This window comes from Fusarium venenatum (genome assembly GCF_020744135.1).
Source record: "Fusarium venenatum strain MPI-CAGE-CH-0201 chromosome Unknown EDB82scaffold_1, whole genome shotgun sequence".
NCBI classification, from domain to species: Eukaryota; Fungi; Ascomycota; class Sordariomycetes; order Hypocreales; family Nectriaceae; genus Fusarium; species Fusarium venenatum.
In genome coordinates, this window is record NW_027072129.1 from 7,152,600 (window position 1) to 7,174,864 (window position 22,265).

General features: G+C 48.9%; 9 protein-coding genes across 9 annotated transcripts; 3 read left to right on the plus strand and 6 right to left on the minus strand.

The window, feature by feature from the left end:
- Positions 1-66: 66 nt before the first annotated feature.
- Positions 67-1,235, minus strand: EDB82DRAFT_70736 (cornichon). Its single transcript, XM_025729716.2, has 4 exons — positions 655-1,235; positions 390-545; positions 274-340; positions 67-223 (listed from the first exon to the last, which is right to left on the minus strand). Exons 1-4 carry the CDS (start codon positions 756-758, stop codon positions 131-133), a joined length of 420 nt encoding a protein of 139 aa, XP_025588913.1. The 5' UTR covers positions 759-1,235; the 3' UTR covers positions 67-130.
- A 58-nt stretch (positions 1,236-1,293) lies between these two features.
- On the minus strand, positions 1,294-3,381 carry EDB82DRAFT_489066 (peptidase M24, structural domain-containing protein). The gene is made up of 4 exons (XM_025729715.2): positions 3,001-3,381; positions 2,548-2,946; positions 1,931-2,477; positions 1,294-1,878 (listed from the first exon to the last, which is right to left on the minus strand). The coding sequence occupies exons 1-4, from the start codon at positions 3,139-3,141 to the stop codon at positions 1,763-1,765; spliced, it is 1,203 nt and encodes a 400-aa protein (XP_025588912.1). The 5' UTR covers positions 3,142-3,381; the 3' UTR covers positions 1,294-1,762.
- Positions 3,382-3,981: 600 nt separating this feature from the next.
- Positions 3,982-6,465, plus strand: EDB82DRAFT_489071 (uncharacterized protein). The gene is made up of 4 exons (XM_025729714.2): positions 3,982-4,350; positions 4,522-4,739; positions 4,793-5,215; positions 5,270-6,465. Exons 1-4 carry the CDS (start codon positions 4,239-4,241, stop codon positions 6,026-6,028), a joined length of 1,512 nt encoding a protein of 503 aa, XP_025588911.1. The 5' UTR covers positions 3,982-4,238; the 3' UTR covers positions 6,029-6,465.
- On the plus strand, positions 6,466-7,476 carry EDB82DRAFT_489075 (ribosomal protein S8). Its single transcript, XM_025729713.2, has 2 exons — positions 6,466-6,681; positions 6,747-7,476. The coding sequence occupies exon 2, from the start codon at positions 6,829-6,831 to the stop codon at positions 7,330-7,332; it is 504 nt and encodes a 167-aa protein (XP_025588910.1). The 5' UTR covers positions 6,466-6,681; positions 6,747-6,828; the 3' UTR covers positions 7,333-7,476.
- A 78-nt stretch (positions 7,477-7,554) lies between these two features.
- On the minus strand, positions 7,555-10,292 carry EDB82DRAFT_70830 (uncharacterized protein). Its single transcript, XM_025729712.2, has 2 exons — positions 9,969-10,292; positions 7,555-9,718 (listed from the first exon to the last, which is right to left on the minus strand). Exons 1-2 carry the CDS (start codon positions 10,063-10,065, stop codon positions 7,713-7,715), a joined length of 2,103 nt encoding a protein of 700 aa, XP_025588909.2. The 5' UTR covers positions 10,066-10,292; the 3' UTR covers positions 7,555-7,712.
- Positions 10,293-11,857: 1,565 nt separating this feature from the next.
- On the plus strand, positions 11,858-13,386 carry EDB82DRAFT_489081 (uncharacterized protein). Its single transcript, XM_025729711.2, has 2 exons — positions 11,858-12,143; positions 12,208-13,386. Exons 1-2 carry the CDS (start codon positions 12,119-12,121, stop codon positions 13,251-13,253), a joined length of 1,071 nt encoding a protein of 356 aa, XP_025588908.1. The 5' UTR covers positions 11,858-12,118; the 3' UTR covers positions 13,254-13,386.
- Positions 13,387-16,227, minus strand: EDB82DRAFT_489085 (P-loop containing nucleoside triphosphate hydrolase protein). The gene is made up of 4 exons (XM_025729708.2): positions 16,008-16,227; positions 15,838-15,949; positions 13,757-15,783; positions 13,387-13,706 (listed from the first exon to the last, which is right to left on the minus strand). The coding sequence occupies exons 1-4, from the start codon at positions 16,172-16,174 to the stop codon at positions 13,652-13,654; spliced, it is 2,361 nt and encodes a 786-aa protein (XP_025588907.1). The 5' UTR covers positions 16,175-16,227; the 3' UTR covers positions 13,387-13,651.
- A 100-nt stretch (positions 16,228-16,327) lies between these two features.
- On the minus strand, positions 16,328-18,045 carry EDB82DRAFT_489086 (aspartic peptidase domain-containing protein). The gene has a single exon (XM_065608345.1). It carries the CDS (start codon positions 17,829-17,831, stop codon positions 16,710-16,712), a length of 1,122 nt encoding a protein of 373 aa, XP_065465730.1. The 5' UTR covers positions 17,832-18,045; the 3' UTR covers positions 16,328-16,709.
- A 1,553-nt stretch (positions 18,046-19,598) lies between these two features.
- On the minus strand, positions 19,599-21,328 carry EDB82DRAFT_565104 (pyridoxal phosphate-dependent transferase). The gene is made up of 4 exons (XM_065609800.1): positions 20,914-21,328; positions 20,684-20,855; positions 20,580-20,633; positions 19,599-20,465 (listed from the first exon to the last, which is right to left on the minus strand). Exons 1-4 carry the CDS (start codon positions 21,222-21,224, stop codon positions 19,950-19,952), a joined length of 1,053 nt encoding a protein of 350 aa, XP_065465731.1. The 5' UTR covers positions 21,225-21,328; the 3' UTR covers positions 19,599-19,949.
- Positions 21,329-22,265: the final 937 nt, after the last annotated feature.

Below are 22,265 nucleotides of genomic sequence, written 5' to 3' on the forward strand. Positions count from 1 at the left end.
TGATCGACTCGGCCCTGGGTGTCAGCCGAGTTCGACTAGCTGGATAAACATTGCGATCTCTTCTATCTGACGTAGACAATGCCTAACATCGGGAATAATCGGATCACGGCTCGGCTAAGAGAGTAACCACTTAGGAAGACTCGTCTCGGATAAGAGCAACAATCATGCTGTAGAGGTAGAAGAAGAACATGATCAAGTGGAAGCCCAGCTTGAAAAAAGATTCCTGTTTCGGGTTAATACTGTGCTTTTGCATGTCCAGAACTGTTTTCATACCTTCTTGTGGACGTTAAGCTTGCGGAAGATCTCAGTCGCATCGAGGAGGTGAGTGTTGTCAACGATCCTAATATTTGTTAGTATTTCGTCTCGAGTTTTAAGACCAGGCAACTTACTTCTTGACGTTCCAGCCAAGGAGAGGCAGGTTGAGAATAAGAGGCACCCAGTATCCGTTGATAAGGAAGAGGAATGTCAAGAAACCGTGTACGGCAGCCTCTGGGATGATGTAGGTGTTGAGTCGGTTGCAGAGGTCAATAGGGTTAATGTAGTCACTGTAATTGGACGATCAGCCTTCATCCAATGTGGCACTTCAGATACGCGCATCTGGGGCGCAAAGTTTGACCACCGAGGCAGTATGGGAAAGGGCCGCTGCAAACATACCATTCCAAGTCACTGTACATAATAGTGAAAAAGACCTGCAAAAAGAGGTTGACGGCGTTGATAAGCACCGACAGCAGGAACAACCAAGCTTCTCCGGACATCATCTTGGGCTAAAGTTTGTACGGACGACGTTGACGTTGTAGGTGGGTGGTCGAGTCAAGTTGGGGATGACGATGTTAGTCGAGGACAAGGACAGCTAGCTGTTTGTCAAGCAAGCTCTGTCACAAGCTGGAAGTTGAGGGTCTGGCGAAGCGCGAAGCCAGGGATGATAAGCCTCGGGGGAAGAGTTGAATCGCAAGTGGATAGCTGCTGATATCGACAGTGCCTTGCAGAGAAAGGATTCAAATGTCAGAACGTGAGGGGAATACTGTAGTGAAGAGGAGAAATCTTGGTGGCGGGCAATGGATGGGGATTATGGTGGTAGTGTAGTGGCAGCGGTGGTGACTTCTGGTGGAGATGGTGGAGGTGGGGAGGGACCTGGAGAGGTTAGGTACAGCATTAGGCTTAGGCAGGTTTAAAGCTAGTAGTGATGATGGAAGCGGCGACGAGCTCACAGGGCACAACTTTTGAATTGAGAACAGCTAAGAAATCTCCAAATCCCCTGTAGATAAATTGATCCTGGCAAGTCCTACCGGGTCCCCTGCACTGGAAACGCCCTTGACGGCAGATGGCGTGGCCGATGGACGCCTGCATGTGGCTGAGAGCCATCCATCTCTGCGCTTCGAAACTTGACAGCAAGTGCCATTTGCGTCACTCCACAGATACATTAGTAGTAGTAACTACCCAAACCCGTGCCCAGAGAACTTGGACTGTGACCCTGATGATGTAACGATGGATGATCTACCTTTAGGTAGTATGTAGCTGGCTTGATAACAGATAAACAAGCAAGACTGATATCACAGCTTCACATGCGTATTACGACTAGACTTGGATAATGGGATGACCCATAATTCATGTCCAAACTTTTTCATATTTACAATAAATATATCAATTTGGCTCCAAACCTCGCCGCTCGCCTTGAATGCACCACTGTCATCATCCCCAAACTCCTATGCCAACCTGACAATGCCAAAACACATCTTCTTTAGTGAAAGCTTTTTATGATACTCTACGCCTTTGCATCACCATTCTCAGTGCTGGGCATCGGTAGAGCGCCGCCGGGAGAATTCTCCTGTCGCGCTGTGAGAATCTCGACACCATCTTCCGTGACGAGAAGAGTATGCTCTGTAATTCATGTTAGCTCGCGTCGCTTCCACACACCCAAAACTCAACTTACCAAACTGAGCAGTCATCTTGCCGTCAATGGTGGTACTGGTCCAGTTATCGGGCCAGGTAATATCCCGGTACTTTCCTAGAGCGATCATGGGCTCAATAGTGAAAGTCATGCCAGGCTTGCACTCGCCAACGGTCTTGTTCTTGGCGTAGTGAGGAACGTTAGGAGGGCAGTGGAAAAGCTTGCCAACTCCATGGCCACAGTAGGTTCGGATAACACTGCAGTTTTGCTTCTTGGCGTGCTTCTCGATAATGTTGCCGAACTCTCGAATCAATGTGCCGGGCTTTACAGCCTTGATAGACTCGTCCAGGCATTGTCGGGCTGTTTCAACCACGCGAACAGTATCAGGATCAGCCTTGGCCTTGTCACCAATGTAGTAGGTCTCGTTCAAATCGGCGTGGTATCCCTCATGATACAAAGAAACATCAATGTTGAGAATATCACCGTCGAGGAGAACACGTTGATCGGGAATGCCGTGGCAGATGACTTCGTTGACGGATGTGCAGCAAGACTTAGGGAAGTTGTTGTAGTTCAAAGGAGAGGGATAAGACTATACTAGTCAGTATTTGCAATGCGATACATACAGCTAGAACCGAAACCAGGTATTCCAAAATACATACGTTTCTCTCAATGCAGGCCTTGTGAACGATCTCGTCGATGTAGTCGGTGGTTACGCCAGGCTTGGCAGCGGCAGCGGCAATGTCGAGGACCTCTCGCGCAAGTCTGCAGCTCTTTCGCATAGCATCCTGACCCGCCTTATCGAGAATTTCAATCTTGTTACGGTTGGTGAGAGAGCGGCTGTACCTAGGGTTGCCGTCTTGCCACCACACGGGGTGGGGGATCGATTGAGGCAGGGTTCGGTGCGGCGACAGAGGGTACACGGGTCGCAGAGAGCCAGCGTAGGGAAAGTTGGGGAACGGGTTGTAGTAACCGGTAGCTGGATCTGGTGAGATTGCTTTCGGAGCTTTAAGGTGGTGGAGGATATTACTTTGCGATTTGTGCATTGTCTTGTGGATGCCCTGCGATATTGTCAGCTGTGTTCCTGTCGCATACAGTCTAGTTGGACGACGTACCCAGTTACGCTTGAAGCACTCCTGAGAACAGAAGAAGCTGTCCTTGATTCCGAGCTTCAGGCAAGTCGGGCACTGTAGCGATCCGGCATCGTTGGAGCAGTCGGCGCCCATGCACTGTTTGGCGGGGGTATCAGCAGCCATCGTCGTGTTGGTGTTGATGCTCGAGTAGGTTGTGCAAAGAAATTGTGCTAATGTACTAAGGTATAAACAAGAAGTGAGTTTTCTATGTAACGACTATATGCGACCACGAAGCGCTTAAGTAGTGCAGTCTCACAATTGTCTCTTGTGGTGCAACTTTCAGAGGAGAGCAAAAGATCGACTCGGCCCCATTTGCGGCGACTTGATAAGCCTCGATAAGGGTAGTCACTTACAGGACTGGGCAGAGACGCTTAACACTGGACGGGGACTTAAACGACTTTTATGCGTTTTATGCGATTGGTGCACTAACAGCGCTGTCTTGAAACGGTACTGTTTTGGGAAAGTGGGGGATCCTGACAAAACGGACCACAGTGTAACGGAAGTATAACTGTCTGGTAAGGTGCAATATTGTTGTAATTTTGGAGAGCTCAACCGCTACAAGTTCAACATAAAGATATCTTTTGCTCTGTCCTGCGACAGTGAGATCTCCTGGTTAACATACAAAGAGATAAAACAAAGCATAAGTATAGCATATGACAAGGGTCCAATAACAGGAAAACAAGTCAATGCAAACCTCATATGATGTCCAATACTACGCTATTGATACAGAGTTATATGCGTAATGTTCCAAGGTGTTAGAGTAACACGCAGTAAATACTAGGCCAGGCTTGTGTATTGTGTCTTGTGTCTTGTCACTTGTGAAGCCTGAACTGTCTGGTCAGCGATATTTATTGCAACAGTTTCTCTCTGCAGTCTCTCTATTGGATCATAGTACTCAAAACAGAACTCTAGACCCTTTTCTCTCCAGCATTCCATATTTGCGGTAATTATGCACATGTCCACCTACTCCGTACCTTTGTAGACTACTGCTCTTTTAACAATGCCGAATCTTCTGATGGATAAAGTGGATCCCCGCTTCCGGCCGGCCGCTATCGCTTTGATGCAACCTGAGCAGCCGGTCCTATCGGGGCTTAAATCGGTTTCTCTTTAGTACTTACTAGGTATGACGACCTCAATGTCTCGCTGGCCCAGGACTTGAACTTTTTTCTCTCTCTTTTCATCTCCGTTCGTCCTTGAAAGGCAACTTCTCACGAGCAAAGATGGAGAAGCCTCAGAAGATTGTTGTTGTTGGGGCTGGTCCTGTTGGTTCTCTGGCAGCTTTATATGCTGCTCAACGAGGACATGAGGTTGAAGTTTATGAGTTGCGACCTGGTAAGTGACTTTCCTAGTATATCCTATTTATTTGTCGAGTCGATCAACTTCCGCAAGCCCGAACCAGTTTCCCTGAAACTGTCTCGTTTTATCCTCGTTTTCTTAGAGTTTTGTCGAGAATTCTTCTCGTCCGGTTATTATACTAGTAGGCGCATTCACTTACTGGTCTAGACCTCCGGGATCCCAGCACTATCCCGCTCAACTTCACCAAATCCATCAACCTCGCCATTTCTGAGCGCGGGATCAATGCTATGCGCCATGCTGGCCAGCCAGGACTTCTCGATCATGTCATGTCCACAACGATTCCCATGAGAGGACGCATGATTCATGGCAGGAGTCCAACCGGAGCTCATTTTGAACAGTCTCAAGACTACGATGTTAAGGGACGGGTATGCAAAATTATCTCAACGCTCAAGATACTAAACTGACGCTCTCGTGGCAGGCAATCCATGCCATTGATCGTGCAGGCCTGAATAAGCGACTGCTTGATATTCTGGACAACATGCCCAATGTCAAGCTGTTCTTCAACCACAAGCTCACAGGCGCAGACTATCGCGCTTGCAAGGCTTGGTTTGAGGTCACTGACGGAAAAGCGTCCAAAGAGTCTCGTTTCAAGGAGATTGATATATCCTTTGATCTCATGATTGGCGCTGACGGTGCCCATTCTGCTGTTCGCTACCACCTTATGAAGTTTACCCGGATGAACTACCACCAAGAGTACATTGACACTCTGTGGTGTGAGTTCCATCTCAAGCCTGTTCAAACAGCCAACACAACCGATCCAATGGCCAAGTTCCGGATGTCGCCTAATCACTTGCATATTTGGCCTGGCAAGGATTTTATGTTCATTGCCATTCCCAGTGATGTGCGCCATTCTCACTTCCCAACTTTTCTCCACATTTGGTTAACACTCGTCTAGGACGGCTCTTTCACATGCACGCTCTTCATGCCTAGCAAGGATTTCTCAGACCTTGAGAACAACCCAGCTAGTGTGCCAGCCTTTTTCGACAGCCACTTCCCGGGTGTTACAGATCTAATACCCGGCGATGAGCTGGTTGAATCTTTCAACACAAACCCTCACCTGCCACTCATTAGTCTCAAGTGTAAACCCTATCACTATGGCTCTTCTTGTGTTATTGTTGGCGACGCCGCCCATGCCATGGTACCATTCTATGGCCAAGGCATGAACGCGGGAATGGAGGATGTCCGGATTCTCTTCTCCATCTTGGACAAGCATAGTCATATCGATGAATCCAATGACCCTTCTAGCGAATCCTCCTCCGCATCAGGGCCCGCCTTTCAACGATCACTCGCATTGGCAGAGTACTCGGCCATCCGTCCACCGGATGCACATGCAATCAATGATCTTGCTTTACAGAACTATGTTGAGATGCGATCATCTGTTCTGTCAAAGCGCTACAGGTTGCGTAAATACCTTGAGGAGTGGATGAGCGTATACTTCCCTCGACTGGGATGGCAAACAAAGTACTCCCGTGTAAGCTTCAGCAATGAAGGTTATCTGGATGTCATCAATAAGAGTGACACACAGGGGAAAATATTGGTGCAGGGCTTCTTAGGATTGCTTGCCAGTCCCTTCATTGTTTCAACGGCAATGTTTTGCTACCGTTATCGGCGATCAATATCCGCCATGTTCAAAGCAATTCGACAATTGCCTTAACTCAGAGACCATTTCCGGGTTCTATTCGTCTTTACACAAGCTCTCCTCATGCTGTTCATAGAAACTATTTATTACTGCTCACTTGCAAAAGGATATTGGCTCCTACAGGTCAAGTTGTACTACATGTATAGAACAAAATCATAATTAAAAAAGACAAGTTGTTCCACCATTTTCCCTCTATATCATTTTGCCTACATAAGTATAACTAGAAACTTTGGTCCGACTTCCACATAGTACTTACCTAGATTCAAACTGGGTCATTTCTTTTCTTGGTGTTGCAGTTCTCAGTTATCACAATGACCTTGCTCAATAAAAGTAAGGTTTTCTTCTACACATAAACTACTCCAGTGACTCAAGTAAAACGAAATACCACCTGCAGAATCGTGTCCTTTTACATATTGCTCTGTTCATCAGAAACTCCACCACTGAATAGTTCTCGATGCATCAACCCGAGTATATGCGCTTACCGGAGTGGATTCTTAGTCATCCTCTTAGAACTTTGAATTTTTGGTCCAACAACGCTACGGGACCCCAGCGAGTAGGCCAATATACCGTCGCTTCAAGCCCACGACTATTAGAGGTGAGAGTTTTGGTATCAGTCGACTGATCATCTCAATCTCAAGTTGTCTGGTCTCGATTGCGTATACGCAGAGGTAAGTTTGGCAAGCTCATGATAGGGCGTCTCGAAGAACATGCTAACAAGGATTGTTCACGACAGAATTCAAAGACCGAATCGACGACTGTCACCCGAATTCATCTTCCTTCGAGTCGAGATCTCTCGACAGGTCAAACCGCCCACCATGCCCTCCATCACCAACATTGCGCACATGTGTTCGCACCTCCAGAACGCCTCCAAAGCTCGTCTTGGTATAACATCCGTCAAAAATTGCAAGTACAACCTGCAACTCGCCCTCGCATTGCACCGATCTGGTTTCTTCTCAGCCGTCTACCGCGCCGGCCCCCACCCTCCTTCAATGGAACATATGATCTCTCAACCGCCCATGAAAGTCACAAACCAAAACGTTGCCAAGATGCGCCTGTGGCTGGGTCTCAAGTACTGGGATGGCAAGCCTGTCCTCGGCAATGCCAGTCCTATCAGTACGCCGAAGCGTCTTATGACGGCCAACATCAGAGAGCTGGCCAGACTTACGAGGGGGTTCCCAACCAAGTTGGACGGTGGTGTTGTTTCGGGTCTAAATCTCGGAGAATGTCTGTTTGTTTCGACGTCCCAGGGTGTTTTGGAGGTGCGAGAGGCCCTCGCAAAGAAACAGGGTGGTCTGTTAATGTGCAGGGTATCATCATGAGCATGAAGACGAGAAATATTTGCTTGGGTGGTCGGGGGAGCATACGTGCTGTCATGATGCGATAAATAAGCCTGTATTGTACAACTAGATTAAATGTCCTTGCCAGGACTGTTTGTGTATCAAAAATCAATCTCAACGTGGGCGGCTGTCCGTCGCTTTACAAGTATCTTGCTATTCCGCTGTGTTTTGTTTGGTTTTCTTTCTTTTGCGTATCTCCTTTACTGGTATGCGGGAAAATCACCATTCGCCTTCGCTTAAAACAGGTATCTATACAACAGCTCAAAAGTACAAACTCTTCTCCTCAATGGTTAAACCAGCAATCTCATAGCTTCCACCATCTATCCCTGGTTGTAATATGCTGTAACAACGCTTTCCAACTCTCAATTCTTCACTTCCTCCGACTGCTGTCCCGTGGTATCCTTCTCTTCAGTGGCGTTGGTGGCCTCGACGTCGTCCATGTTATCGTTCTCGGTCGCAGTTTCAATCTCAGTGGTTTGCTTCTTGGCGGCCTTCGGCTCAGAGTCCTTCTCCAGCAGAGGAACCACTTCTCGCTTGGTCTCTTGTTCTGGCTCGTTGCCAGAGGCCTCGGCTGTCTCCTCTACTACAACAGGGGGTTGAGAAGAGCTCTTGTCCGCCAAGGGGACGATGGCAGAGTTCTCGGTGGGCTTCTCAGAATCGACAACAGACTCGCCAGGTTGATCGGCGGGAGACTTTTGGGGCGAAGTCTCTGTTTTTTCAGGCGCGGTGATCTCAGAAACTTCTACAGACTTCTCTTCTTGACTAGGCTGGGGAGTGATAGGTCGGGCTGACTCCTGCTTCTCCTCAATTGGTGATTTGACAACCTCTTGAGCCTGACTTTCTCTCTCTGCAGACTCAACAACTTCCTGGGGAGCCTCCTCGGCGGCAGCCGGCTCGGGCTTCGAGTCTTTTCGTGCGTCGTCTGCCTTGGTCTCCTCCGTTGTGCGCTCTGGCTTGGTGTGGCCGGGAGTCTGTTCTTCCGAAACAACTTCAATTATTGGCGCTTCATCTGAAGCTACTGATCCTGCGGAAGGCTTCGACTCAACGGGTTTTCTAGTCTGTTTCCTAGCACTTCCTGGGGTCTTGACACCAAACTCGCGGCGCGAAGGATCGGTTCCTGATGATGAAGATCGTTTCGCTGTCTTCTTTGGTGGTGTGGTGGGCACCTTCTCGGCTGTCTTCGAAGATGAAGCCTGGGTTGGTCGCATCATACGAGCCAAAAAGCCTTCGTCAACGGGTGCTTCCTTCCTGGCATGAGTTGGGTCTGAGGGCTTTTTGGGAGGAGGGCCAAGGCTTGGTCGCGGACGGCCGACATTTGAGGGCTGGCGTTTGACTGTCTTGCCAGTGCTGGCACTGGTTCCTGTTGCACTGGCCCGGCTACCAGGCCGAGCAGGAACGTTGAGGTTTTGCGAGCTTATCGGTTGAGCTTGACGGCCTGTCTTGGCTCCAGATGCCGCAGTTGGCGCCATGAGAGATGCAGGAAGTTGCACAGGTTTCGTGGGAGATTTGGGCTTTGGCTTCACGAAACCAGTATCGCTAGTAGTAGGCTTCAATGGTTGCGGCTTCTTGCTGGCTGTAGTCGCAGCTGGCCGAGTGGCTGTGGAAGTGGCGACTGAAGCTTGTCTGGGTTCCTTCTTAGCTACCGGGACAGTCTTGGCTGTTGGCTTACTCTCAGGTTTATGAGTGGTGCTGGTAGGAGGCTTTGTGGCAGAAGGGGATTTTGCTGGAGGCTTGGTGCTGGCAGCCTTGGTCGAAATGGCACTGGGTCGAGCGGTAGTCGTCTTCTTCGGAGTGGCGGCCTTTACAATTGCTGCAGGAGCCAGCTCCTTAACAGTGCCGACCTTGGGCTTGCCATTAGTGGTTGCGGGAGCTGCGGACACTGCTTCAGGCTTTTTTTCCTTGTTCTCCTTCTTTGGCGAAGCTGGAGCGGGTTCTTCTGGAGCGGGTTCTTCTGGAGCGGGTTCTTCTGGAGCGGGTTCTACAAGAGCAGGCTCTGCTGGCAGCAATGAAGGCAACTCCTCCTCCTTGTCAATTTGCTTGTCTGGGTTGACACTGGGTTCATCGGTAACAGCTCCCATTTGTTCCGTGGGTGTCTTCGGGGGATCAATTGGGAGACGAGGCGATTCGGGAATGTCCTCTTGAAAAAAGGGCTTGTTTCCTCGTGGTGCATCTTCCAGAGATGCAGAGGGTTTATCGGGAACGGTTGAAACGGATTCTGCGTCGGTATCCATGCTTAATCGGCGGCGAGAAACACTGGACTCGTGGCTGGGATCTCTTTGGAGGCCTATCCTTCCGTCCTTCTCAATGGCAACAAAGTTGGTTCTGACTTTTGACAGAGGTCGGGGCGATTCAGATACGACACTGGTGCCTGTTGAGAAATAAAACAGATTTTAGTTAGCAAGGGGTTGAAGGGAGAAGAGAGAAGAATGTAAGGACGCGGCAAGAATGACGCTGGGAGCTAGTGTGGACAGTTCCAGGGCAGGTAGAACCGCAAGTAGATCAAGCTCAAGCTTGCCAACTTTAAAGGTGGCGCGGCGCAGCAACTCTAAAGTGCTTCTTCTACCAGTGAGGAATATCGTACACACTCATTCTTGTCATGGCGTGAATATCGGTCGTACCTTGGACGGGAGTAGAGGCGCCAGACGATCGACCTCTTTCGGGGCTCGTGTCGCCCTTGTTTTCGAACATGGCGCGGAGGTTCTTAACCTGACTCATGGTTACTGAGGACTCTCAGAGCGAAACGAGCCGAGCAGGGTGCGGTTTTGGTCGAGAGACCTCGAGGTCTTTTTGGGTAGGATTCGAGCTGTTCGGCAGGGTTGGAGTTGGACGTGTGTAGGTTGCGGTAGGAACAAACGAAGGACTAGATTAGATGGGATGAGTCGAGGTGTCGTCTGGCTGGTTATGAACGGCGTCGCACAAGGAGACAGGGTTGTACTTTAGGTTACTCCCTGAGGTACATCAGACAGACGGACTCGCTCAGGTCAGGCACAGGCCGTTAGTGGATTGAGGGGCGAGCCGTCAAACAACCTAAGCCCGGACAGCTCAGGGGTGCCTGCTGGAGCTGGCTTAGTGAAGTACTGCAGGAGGCGTTTCAAGGCTCGCTGGATACTCTCCAGTGGATGTACAGTAGCTCTCGGGGGACCAGGATGGTTCGGTAGGTGGAGGTGACGGCGAGGGAGAAGGGTGGAGGGATCAGGCACTGGACTGGACTGACTGTACAGTAGAGCTTCGGCTCTGCTGCGCTGGGCTGTTGCGGATAATAGGGGTCAAGATCATAAAATGGTCTTGGTTATTCTGAATCTACTGGAATAAGATGTAGGATTGAGAACATACGTATGGTCTACATTTGGTGTTCTATCTTACCAGGCAACCCAACAAAGCTCAGCAACCAGCCGATGCATTCCACGTGAATAACGCTTATGATTGCTTGGCAACAAGACGCCAGTTATATCGTGTAATTACCCATGCGACGCTTTCGTCCTCAATGTCGAGTGGTAATAAATAGTTAGTTGCCCGGTGACTTTGGACTGGGTCGGTAATAGACTGATGGAGCCGTGCAAATGGTATGAGCAAGGATCCAATCGAAATGAGGCACTAAATGGATCTCATTCAATTCAGGCTTAGCCAGGGACCAAGTAAATTACCATTGTTAAAGGAAAGTTTGCATTTCCCACCCATCACAACCCAGGGACAGTACTCTATGTAATCAAACAATTGGCCAAGCCTCTTTGTCCGTCGCGGACATCCGCTTTGACAATTGAACGTGAAACAGAAAGGAGCTACGACTGTCTGAAGATTGCTGTACATATGAGAGGAAACCGAATTTAGAACAGAAGCTCAAGCTAGATACCACTGCAGGCTTCCTGAGCAAGAGAATTCGGCACACGAGGAATTAATGAAAGAACACGAAAACCGACCTCACAACCTGGGACGGACTGGCCGTACACTAAGTCAGCAGTCCAGACTACGAATACGCATCCGGACAGAGAGGCACCATACCGTGTCACCTCGTTCTTCTGGTTACCCCTTTTCCATCAGCGCCCAAACTGAGAGCTCCCGCCTGTTCTCATTCACCTCGGCTCTGTGCTCCAGTGATTTCCTCAGTGACCTGCAAGGATTGTTTAAGCAAGATAATTTAACATTGTTCTACCCAAACGTCTAGAAGCTCTACCATCAACTTTGGTTGGGTGAAGCGAGCTTTGATGTTGACGTGGGATTGCATGAGCTTGTGTGGGGATATCTCTGTCTCATGTTGCTCTCTCCCCACATCCACCGATCAAGCTCTTGTCCCAGATAAATTATTACCAGTGGACCATTTTTGCATTCAAGGACTTTTATCGTTGGATTCTTTATGTGGTTCATCAAGTCAAAAGGGAATTGGTCTAGTCTATTCAAATACCTACGTATGTACCTCATGAGACTGATACCAGAGAGCCGATGGTCGGCTTCAAATTGTTCAACCGTATCAAGAGATTTACTAGCAGTAACAAAGCAATGAAGGGTCACATCAGGTATTCAATTGAATTTTTCTTGGTTTACAATGGATATATGAGACTATAGAACCAACCCAATGAATAAGATAGTCTTTCTGGCCATCAATGGAGAGCGTTGAAGCGATCAACATAAACCTTGTCCCCTCTTGGCGCTTTTCGGCCAGGCCACTTTTTACCCGATAACTATCAAAAATCCAGCGGTTCATTTTCTTTACTGTCTCCGGTCTTCGGACGACAAGAACTTGATCTTGTTCTCAACTCCAATTGCGCCCATTATGTCTTTCCGCACTCTCAGAATCGGTACGGCATAGCATCACTGACTCAAGACGAATCTCTAGGTAGCTAATTGTTTTCCCGCTTGCAGGTCTTATCCCTGGTGACGGTATCGGCAAGGAAGTCATTCCTGCTGGTCGCCGCATTCTCGAAGCCCTGCCCTCGTCTCTCGGCCTCAAGTTCGACTTTGTCAACCTCAAGGCTGGCTTCGAGACCTTTGAGCAGACCGGTGCTGCCCTTCCCGACAAGACTGTCGAGGTCCTCAAGAATGAGTGTGATGGTGCGCTCTTTGGAGCCGTGAGCTCTCCTACTCAGGCCGTCAAGGGTTACTCATCACCCATCGTCGCCCTGCGCAAGAAGCTCGATCTCTACGCCAACGTCCGACCTGTCAAAACTGTCATGACCGCCGCTAAGCCTATCGACATGGTCATTGTCCGCGAGAACACCGAGGATCTCTATGTCAAGCAGGAACAGACCCACGACACTCCCGAGGGCAAGGTCGCTGAGGCTATCAAGCGCATTTCCGAGAAGGCTTCGTTCCGAATTGCCACCATGGCTGGTGACATTGCTCTGCGCCGACAGAAGATCCGAGATGCCGGTGCCTCCAGCATCCACAAGTCTCCTCTCGTCACCATTACCCACAAGTCCAACGTCCTGTCCCAGACTGATGGTCTCTTCCGTGCCACCTCCAAAAGGGCCCTTGCCGACCCCAAGTTCTCCTCCGTCTCAGTTGAGGAGCAGATCGTCGATTCCATGGTTTACAAGCTCTTCCGTCAGCCTGAGGACTACGATGTGATTGTCGCCCCCAACCTGTACGGTGACATTCTCTCCGATGGCGCTGCCGCCCTTGTCGGTAGCTTGGGTCTTGTCCCTAGTGCCAACGTTGGTGAGGGCTTCGCTATTGGTGAGCCTTGCCACGGCAGCGCTCCTGATATCCAGGGCCAGAACATCGCCAACCCCATTGCTACTCTCAGATCTACCGCGCTGATGCTCGAGTTCCTCAACGAGGAGGAAGCTGCTGCCAAGATTTACGCTGCTGTTGATGGTAACCTTGAGGATGGTAAGCTGCTCAGCCCTGACTTGGGTGGAAAGGCCACAACTGAGGAGGTTGTTGCCGACATTCTCCGACGTCTGTAAAAGAAAGCGAGGAAAATGATGAATCCCAAAAGTTGGTAGCTGTTTCAGATTTGTCATGTCATTCGGCACTGTCACAATATAGCTAGTATTTAGAAATGGCTCAAAAATTTACGTCAAGACGAACAATCACAGGATGATCTAGAGAGGATTGTATATTGTATACCTTTTATTTGTCCAACTTTTCCAACGCCTTGTATGACAATGGCACCCTCATCCAGATTCTACTACTCATCTATCTGTCGTGGACCTCTAAACCCCTGGTAAGGAGTCGTTGTGACATTATATTACAAGATCATAGACCCGTTCATTTGTATTGTACATTGGCGCAATATGGATTGCGCCTCGGCCATCACATCTCTGATGTGTCTAGCAATTCTCTTCCAAGTCCTGCGACTTGTTTATTTGGTTCGCTTAGCCTCAATCTCAGCCTGGTGCTTGGCGACCAACTCTTTCCTAAACAGCTGTTAGTGATTGTAGCCTCTTACATAAAGGGTTATACATACTGGAGATGAGGGGGGGCGGGAGCGTAGTGGCTGAATTCCATGCTGAACTCGCCCTTGCCCTGGGTAGCGGCACGAAGCTGAGAGCTGAAGCCAAACATAGCATTCAAACTACAGTCGCAGATAAGAGTGAAGTCCTCGCTACCAATGTCGGTATCGTGAATGGTAGCATTACGCTTGTTCATAAGCATCAGAATGTTACCCTGGAACTCGTTGGGGGCAGTGATGGTGGTCTTCATCAGAGGCTCAAGAACCTGGCCGCCCGCTTCGGGAAAAGACTTCTTGAAAGCCATCTGCGTGGCCAGGTTGAAGGCGTGATCGGAGGAATCAGTAACGTGAGTAGCACCATCGTTGACAACCATCTTGGCGCCAATAACCTTGTGGCCCAGAAGAGGACCCTTTTCGCAAACAGCATCGAAACCCTTGGCACAAGCAGACAGAAACTTATCAGGAATATTGCCACCGACGACCTGGCTCTCATAGTGGTTCTTGTCGGGCTCATCATTGGGCTCGATCCATCCAGCAACACGAGCAAAGTCACCCGGACCACCACTCTGTCGCTTGAAAAGGAAATCATAGTCGGCTCGGCGGGCAATAGTCTCTCGGTAGGCAACACGAGGCTGGCCAGTGACACAGTCGGTCTTGTACTCACGTCGCAGACGCTCAACGTAAACTTCGAGATGCAATTCACCCATACCAGAAATGATGGTCTCCTCGCTCTCGGCGTCGACGTGGACACGGAAAGTAGGATCCTCACGCTGGAAACGGTTCATGGCCTTACTGAAGTTGTCGGCATCTCCAGTTCGCTTTGGCTTGATGGAGAGAGACATGACAGCATCGGGGACGAACATGGAAGACATAGTGTAGGGGAGGCCACCGTCAGTGAAAGTGTCACCAGAAGCACAGTCGACACCGAAGACGGCGCAAATCTCACCGGCACCAACCTCGGAGACGTCCTCCATCTCGTTGGAGTGCATGCGGACAATTCGAGGAATTCGAACCTTCTTATCAGTTCGGGAGTTGAAGAGGTAGGTACCCTTGCTCAGCTTGCCCTGGTAGACTCGGATGTAGGTGAGCTGACCGTAGTTGTTCTCCTCGAGCTTGAAGGCAAGACCGACAAAAGGAAGAGAGTCATAGGGGACCAGCTTCACAGTCTTCTCTCCTTGAGACTTATCCAGACCAGTGTTTTCAATCTCGGAGGGGTTAGGCAGGTAGTCACAGACGGCGTCGAGCATGGGCTGGACACCCTTGTCAGCAAGGGCAGAACCCATCATGACAGGAGTGAAAGTTCGAGCAATAGTAGCGCGGCGGATAGCAGCCTTGATCTGAGCATTGGAAGGCTCCTGCTCTTCAAGGAACAATTCGGCAATTTCGTCATCGACATCGGCGAGCTTTTCAATCAAGGCCTGGCGCTTCTCCTTGGCAAACTCCTGGAGCGGGCCAGGAATCTGATCGGTGACGCGAACCTTGGTACCACGGGGACCTTCAAAGTACATAGCCTGCATGTTGATCAAGTCGACAACGCCCAGGAATTCATCTTCGGCACCAATAGGAATCTGAATAGCGGCGGCGGGAATCTTGAGCTTGGTGTTGATCTGCTCGACGGCCTTCCAGGGGTTGGCACCCATTCGGTCCATCTTGTTGACGAAGGAGAGTCGGGGGACATTATAACGTTTCATTTGACGGTCGACGGTGATAGTCTGAGACTGGACGCCAGAAACAGCGCACAGGATCATGACAGCACCGTCGAGGACTCGGAGAGCTCGCTCGACTTCGATAGTGAAATCAATGTGACCGGGTGTATCAATCAGGTTGAAGTGGTAGGTTTCCTCTTTGCCGTTTTCCGTTTTCTTCCAGTCAGCGAACGTAGCCGCAGACTGGATGGTGATGCCTTTTTCCCTTTCGAGTTCCATAGAGTCCATCTTAGCGCCGACAGAGTCTTTGCCTCGAACCTCGTGGATCGAGTTGATTCGGCCGGTATAGAATAAGACTCGTTCACTGACGGTTGTCTTTCCGCTGTCGATATGTGCCTATTAGGTACTTATTAGCAGATGTGAAGAGTTGATGGGGTGTCATGATCATACAGCAATACCAATGTTGCGCACTCGAGATAGACGCTTGGCCTCCTCGGTGGACATGTTTGCAGCGACATATTCAGGCGTCAGACTGGCAGCGTCTTCTTGGGCTTTCTTGAGACTGTTCAGCGGTATAAGTGAGGTGTTTCATAATTAAATGGGGTTTCAATTGAACTCACGCTTCTTGCGCAGCATTGCAGACACGCTTGGTCTGGCTAAAAGCTCGTCGGCACTCCCAGGCGGGGGCAGCAGCAGATATAGTAAAAGAATGGCTACCGCAGCTTGACTGCTGGGCGCCCAGTATCAGACGGCTATTGAGCCATCTGGCAGCCCTTGTTGCCCTCATTGTGCAAACTTGGACTTCAGTGAAGAAGTTGAGGAGAGGGTTGCCAATGAAGGACGGCCCATTAGAAACTTTTTTTCTCTAGAGTCGGGATTAACAGGATGGAGGCGTTGTGCCACGTGCGTCTACGTCTCTGATTTGCTCAGCGCTTAATTCCCGCCAAAAACGGTTCTACACCTCCCTGTAATTTTGGGTGAACCTAAAGCTGGCAGCACAGCAGTTGGCTTTAAAACTTCTATTTCTAACAGCAGGACTTGACGTTTCCAATAAACTCTGTTACAACTGGTACTTCCAAGTGGTGAATATCATTTAGGCTCATTTATGCCATTCTTATAGTGGTATCATGTGCGGTATTCGTCCCATCACCCGTTGCGCCCTTTTGTCCTCATAACCCACGACTCTATCCCGCCGTTAAACGCCAAAATCAGCTCATATCCACATCAACAAACCCTTGAATAACGCCAGCGTCATGAATCCATGGCCTCTAAAAGGAGACGTCTCTCTATGCTATGCTGCCAAAACTCCTGGGACATCATCGTCAAAAAGTATGGAAGATCCCTCCACCTAAAAGTACAAAGCCCATTGTGGCGACAACCATCACCAAGGGCGTTCCAGAGGGTGTCAGATATGATGCTGCGTTATCTTCGTCATCCGAATCCCAGTCTGACTCCTGGAACCCATCCGCAGCAGTGAAGTTATGGCCTGAAACAGAAGGGTTCTCGGTCGCTTTGTGCTGATTTGGCACTGTCGTTGCGGATGGGATGCTTGCTCCATAGCTTTTGAACGCAACTCGTTTTGTTGCCGTAGAGTTGAAGTCGGTGGCAGCAATTCCAACCTCATTGTTGACAAGATCATAGACAACGTAGGCAGATCGAAGAAAAGTGTTTCCAAGTAGGTAAAGGTCGCTGGTATCGTTCTGTATGCCAAAAGAGCACATTGTATGGCCCTTGTAGGGGCCCGACTCAAAAACAGGCATGTTGGCCCTATCGCTGGTCATGGTGAGAACAAGCTCATCCATTCCTACACTGATAACAGGGCCATCAGGGCCAGCAAAGCCAAAGGTGAAATTCCCGTCGTTCTTACCGTAAGCGCAGGGAAGAACAGCAATCCCATAGTATGGTGACCAAACAGCACCGACCTCTTTCCAAATCTCGGTCGCCAAGTCGTGGGGTAGATAGCTCAGTGTGGTTCCAGAGTCGAGGACTGCTTTGATTGGGAAACATTCTGAGGTGAGGATATCACTCCCGCTGGAGCTGGTGGCGACTAGCGAAGTCAGTGCCACTACGAAGTGATAGTAATGGCCATCCAGCGGTTGAATGTCGATTCGATGCATGTCGCCGACATACTTTGCTGTGTCTACGCCTCCAAAGAGAACCGTCCCGGCTTTGGCATCCAAATCGTTGAGCCAAACGCTGTAGGCGATTGTGTTGACATAGCCTGCTTCGTACATTGCGACAGGAAGGTTGGGATAGATGACATCCGTGGTGCTACCTGAAGCCTCATTCTTGGCGTATCCAACACCGATGAGTCCGTAAGAGATGTTTGTCTTTACAGCCAAGCCCATAGTCAAGTTATTGATAACTGCACCGTCCAGTTCAAAGTGATCTTCGAAATAATCGCCCTTGACGTAGCTGTCATCCACAAAGGTGATGCCGAACATGCCGGGTGCAACATGCTTGAAGGACTTGGATTTGTCAGGGTCAACTGGCAAGAATTGTTAGTAACAGAGAATGTCCAACACTAGCAGTGCATGGTCTTACAGCTTCCAAGAGGACATCCGCCTTTCCTATCGTCCTTGTCTGTACATACGTCTGCGCAATTCCAAGGGACCCAGACATCGCTACTCCCAGTATCGAGCTGGAGGGTGATTTTTTGGGGCGGACTTCCGACTGTAACTTCCGTAAAGTAGCCTCCTTCGGATCTGTCATTGCTGATAACTTCCTCGTATGTTGTTTTGGTACGGCGGGCCAGATGTGGTTGAGGATGGCGACCTTCAATGCTCCACTGGACAGTTTGAGCGTACACAAGGCCCCATGTCGAAACCAGTGAAGCGCCCCAGAGCCACGACTTCATTGCAGCCACCAAGGATGAGCAGTTGAAAGCCAGAGAGAGATGAGTTTAGGAATGGCGTTGCAACGGGGTAACGCCACCCTCCTCCATAGGGTGAATGGGCGCGAGGCCTGCCAGCCAGCCAGTATAAAGAAATACAATAAGAAAGAATGTCGTATTGTTCTGCAATTCCAAGTGAGATATGTATGATGCAAAAAGAAGAATTGTAGGGTATCGGGTCAAGCGACGTGTGATGCAGGAGCGCTTCCCAGTTAAGTGAGTTCCAGTCCAGTGGCACTAATGAGGCGTCTGTTAAAGAATGGTTGCGCAATGAACGCAAGGCGCAGGGTACAGGCAGTACAGTATCAAAGACAAGACGTGGGAGGTGGATACTTGGACAAGTACAATGAGGGGGATTCTGGAGAATATAAAAAAAGGACAAGGGTGAGGAATGTAACAAAAAACGAATGAGGATGAGCAATTGGTTGATTAGAAGGTATAGATTGACAGGAGAAATCAGAAATGGATGGTCGAAGTGGAAGAAACGGCACGGGGGGCCACGCAAGCTGTGAGTCGGGACTTTCCTTGTTGGACGACGACTATTACCAACTTGTCAGTAAGTCAGTACCAGCCAGTACTGGTGCAGGTACGGGTACCTTAGTAGCTGGACGTGCTGTGTCTGTTAGTAGGGCAGCAGTTAATAATAGCGCCAAGGCGGATGTCTTGTCAAGTTGTTGACCCTTGCCTTGGCTTAGCTATACTTGACTTGGTCTTTGCCCTGCACTGGAAAAAAGGGTGCATGATTGAAAGAGAGAAATCCCCTTTGCCTTAACCGACCGAGGCAAGACACAAAACATTAGAGAAGGTCCTGCGCATTGCTGACAGCCGTTTTCTGTCTCTGTTCCTCATCACCATCAGATACTTGACTGTACTTGCAGTATCTTAGCAGCTAAATGAATGGGCGGGTACTGACTAGACTGGCTGACCAGGTATAGATGGTCTAGTCGTTTGGGGCTTACGAAGCCTTGTGTTAATTGTTTCGTATGGGCCCAGAAGCACGATCGGAAGCTAAGGGTATCGTGCCCGTCGTTAAAGCTTGCTCCTTTCTCCCTGGTTATCGTCGGACTTCTGCTTGTTGGTATATCTGGTGAGAGAGAAATGCACATCATACACACCTTTGACATCTATTCTAGCGCATAGAACCATTCTTAGTTTACTTATTACATCTCGGTATAGGTACCTACCTCTTACCTGCCAAGATACGAGATTTGTACAGTGGTAAAGTGGTTCGTAAACTCAGATGAGACTGCCAAGAAGTGATCATCAGCGCCATCGAATTAAAGCGCGGTACCTGGCAGATCAATAATTGAGTTTCCCAAAAACAAATGGATAATCCAGCTCATAAAATGGTTAGATTCGACCCTTGTCTTTTCATGCATTTTCTCCCACTTTCCGTATAGCCGTGCGAGCGTTGGACATTAACAGCTGACGACGACGCTTCGGCCAAGTCCAGCTGCAGTGCCGTTGATCCGCGCAGTTGTGCGATGTATGTACTACTAAATCACCGTGGCATGAATATGAATACGGACACGCAAAAATCGACAACGATATGCAAGATTCAGTCGTGCCATTTGCGCAATATGGGTACTAAGTTACTTTGCTACCTATGTACTGACCTTTGCACTTATTAGTCTAGTTACAACAGGTTTAACTCGATATAGGTTCCCAATCACTTCAATCCCTCTGCCAGAACATCAGTCTCACAAACGTATCCCATTCTTACATAGCCTTTGAAGTCCTTGTTGTCACCGAAACACTTTGAACCCGCCACAAGCAACACGTTGTTCTTCCGCAACAGGTCCAAGCAAAAGTTGACGTCGTTAACAGGTTCGCCATTCTTAATGTTAAATCGAACGAAAGCGGTCGTACCGGCTGTAGGTTCCACCCATGAGCATACCGACTTGTAGCCTTCAATAAACTCCTTGACCAGTTGCGAATTGGTTCTCGCCAAATTCAAGTTGCGATCGACGAGAGATGGCGATACTGCTGGCGACAGAGCGTATCTCGCAATTTGGTCGTCGATCTGCGAAACGCTGATGGTGGTGTAGTCTCGTGCCGCCATTATGGTGGACATGATGGATTTATCCCTACTGGCAATCCAACCAAGTCTGATGCCAGCCAGAGCATACCCTTTCGGCATAGATCCTGTCACGATTGACTTCTCGTAGCCCAAGGCCATCGCTGGCTACGGTACTTGGATCTGACCAGATGTTCCTCCATGGAACAGCGGCCGGTAAACCTCATCTGAGAAAATAATCACGTCTTTCTCTTTTGCTATCTAGGCAATGCGGTTCAATACACTGTCCGGAATAGGCACGCCGGTAGGGTTGTTGGGGTTGTTGATTATGATGATCTAGTATTTATTGTAAGTGGCAGTTCTCTCCATATTGCTTTCGTCCGCACCTTTGTGTTGTCTTGGATCAAATTCATCAGGTCATCTGTATTGGGCACGAAGCCTTCTTCTTCTTCTTTCAACTTCCACAACGTGACTTCTGCGCCAATGCTGCGAGGAACATCATATAGTTGCTGGTATGTCGGGTAGACGCAAATGACATGGTCTCCAGGCTCTAGGAGGCTACATCGAAAGACCAATAAGACATTGAAGATGGAACGATTGCGAGCTTTTACTTTACCTATACAAAGCCAAGAAGTTAGCACCGATTGCACCTTGGGTAACAATAATATCCTCAGCGGCAAGTTGAGCGCCCTCGCCACTGCAATGAGCTGCAATTCGTTCCCGCAGTATACGCGAGCCAGGAATACTGCCATAGGTGAGTTTAATGCTTGTATCGATAGGGTCTGAAGTCTGCGTGTCTTTGCACATGCCAACCAAGTCATCTATGGATACAGACGCAGCGCACGTCTCGGCAACGTTCAGGACTCCAGCCGTTGTCTCATAGTTATCCATCCATTGCTCAACAGCAAAGGGGGCGATTTTAACCATCTTTGCGATCTCAGAAAATTACCCTGCGTGTAGATACTTTCGGTTTGCAGTTAAACACTCTGATATCGAGTGGGTGCCTGTAGTTCAAGATTAAGTACTTAAATAATAGGCGGGCTACTGACCCGCCCTGGTGCGCCTTTCCAATGTCGTTCCTCTACTTGACAGTGGACTACTGACCCACCCTGGTACACCCTTCCATGTCTTTCGACGTCCTCTACTGACAGTGGACTATTTTGAATGTCTACCCAGGTTGTCGATTGAGGTTTTTATCTTGCCTGGTCTTGTGTGCTTCGGTTGGCATTTTGATATTCCAGCTTGGCCTCTGAAGTAAGGGATTGTCTGATAACTTAACCATAATATGAATCGTTTGTCTATTTGATCTTCCCCCACAAAGCTTGATTGTGTTTATTAGGCTAATCGACAGGGATAAAATCCGGGGAAGAACGCAACTACTGTCTGCCTATGTACATGATTAACTGGGTTTGGTCCATGCTATTCATGGTTATCATACTTAGGGTATGAGCTGCCATTCTGCTATATCACCGCTATCGTTTGTTGATACTTGGGTATAAAGCACGAAAATGCGGGCTATGATGGCGAGTATTGTTCCACCAAGCTGTCGCCATGTGATTCAGAATTTCGACCAGGCTTTTAATGATGTAGATGTAATCAATCAAACTAAGCTCAGAAACAAGCAGTATATGTGTACCCTGATAACGTTTAGAGCGGTTTGCTTTCATATCGCAGTCACTTGTTGGTGCATGTGTAAAGATATAGTGTACATCGTTTGAGAGCCTTACAAGACAGTCTCAGTTATGGAACATTCCAGCACTTGACTAGGTTATACGATTTTTTTTATAGCAATGTTCCTTATCAATTAATATAAGGAAGGCATTAGTTGCATATAGGTAAACATATTATACATCAACATGAGCATGAGCATCAAGTTTAGGGTAGCGGTGTTGAGAGACAAATAAAGTTTTAAGTTTGCCCGACCAGGAACAATAGCAAAACCATTGACGTTACATGCGGGAATTTTAG

Bases quoted from the DNA above. Each gene is read 5' to 3' on its own strand.
- EDB82DRAFT_70830 (XM_025729712.2), bottom strand. From the start codon at position 10,065: ATGAGTCAGGTTAAGAACCTCCGCGCCATGTTCGAAAACAAGGGCGAC. The intron at 9,719-9,968 runs GTACGACCGATA...ATTTCTCAACAG, and splicing joins CGCCTCTACTCCCGTCCAAG to GCACCAGTGTCGTATCTGAA.
- EDB82DRAFT_489075 (XM_025729713.2), top strand. From the start codon at position 6,829: ATGCCCTCCATCACCAACATTGCGCACATGTGTTCGCACCTCCAGAAC.
- EDB82DRAFT_489085 (XM_025729708.2), bottom strand. From the start codon at position 16,174: ATGAGGGCAACAAGGGCTGCCAGATGGCTCAATAGCCGTCTGATACTG. The intron at 15,784-15,837 runs GTATGATCATGA...AGTACCTAATAG, and splicing joins TGCGCAACATTGGTATTGCT to GCACATATCGACAGCGGAAA. The intron at 13,707-13,756 runs GTATGTATAACC...ACAGCTGTTTAG, and splicing joins CCCGCCCCCCCTCATCTCCA to GAAAGAGTTGGTCGCCAAGC.
- EDB82DRAFT_489071 (XM_025729714.2), top strand. From the start codon at position 4,239: ATGGAGAAGCCTCAGAAGATTGTTGTTGTTGGGGCTGGTCCTGTTGGT. The intron at 4,351-4,521 runs GTAAGTGACTTT...TTACTGGTCTAG, and splicing joins AGTTTATGAGTTGCGACCTG to ACCTCCGGGATCCCAGCACT. The intron at 5,216-5,269 runs GTGCGCCATTCT...ACACTCGTCTAG, and splicing joins TCATTGCCATTCCCAGTGAT to GACGGCTCTTTCACATGCAC.
- EDB82DRAFT_565104 (XM_065609800.1), bottom strand. From the start codon at position 21,224: ATGGTTAAAATCGCCCCCTTTGCTGTTGAGCAATGGATGGATAACTAT. The intron at 20,634-20,683 runs GTGCGGACGAAA...AATAAATACTAG, and splicing joins TGATCCAAGACAACACAAAG to ATCATCATAATCAACAACCC. The intron at 20,466-20,579 runs GTATTGAACCGC...CAAGTACCGTAG, and splicing joins GCGTGCCTATTCCGGACAGT to CCAGCGATGGCCTTGGGCTA.
- EDB82DRAFT_489066 (XM_025729715.2), bottom strand. From the start codon at position 3,141: ATGGCTGCTGATACCCCCGCCAAACAGTGCATGGGCGCCGACTGCTCC. The intron at 2,947-3,000 runs GTACGTCGTCCA...ACAATATCGCAG, and splicing joins AGTGCTTCAAGCGTAACTGG to GGCATCCACAAGACAATGCA. The intron at 2,478-2,547 runs GTATGTATTTTG...TGACTAGTATAG, and splicing joins AGGCCTGCATTGAGAGAAAC to TCTTATCCCTCTCCTTTGAA.
- EDB82DRAFT_489086 (XM_065608345.1), bottom strand. From the start codon at position 17,831: ATGTTCGGCATCACCTTTGTGGATGACAGCTACGTCAAGGGCGATTAT.
- EDB82DRAFT_489081 (XM_025729711.2), top strand. From the start codon at position 12,119: ATGTCTTTCCGCACTCTCAGAATCG. The intron at 12,144-12,207 runs GTACGGCATAGC...TCCCGCTTGCAG, and splicing joins TTTCCGCACTCTCAGAATCG to GTCTTATCCCTGGTGACGGT.
- EDB82DRAFT_70736 (XM_025729716.2), bottom strand. From the start codon at position 758: ATGATGTCCGGAGAAGCTTGGTTGTTCCTGCTGTCGGTGCTTATCAAC. The intron at 341-389 runs GTAAGTTGCCTG...AACAAATATTAG, and splicing joins CTTGGCTGGAACGTCAAGAA to GATCGTTGACAACACTCACC. The intron at 224-273 runs GTATGAAAACAG...AACCCGAAACAG, and splicing joins AGCTTAACGTCCACAAGAAG to GAATCTTTTTTCAAGCTGGG.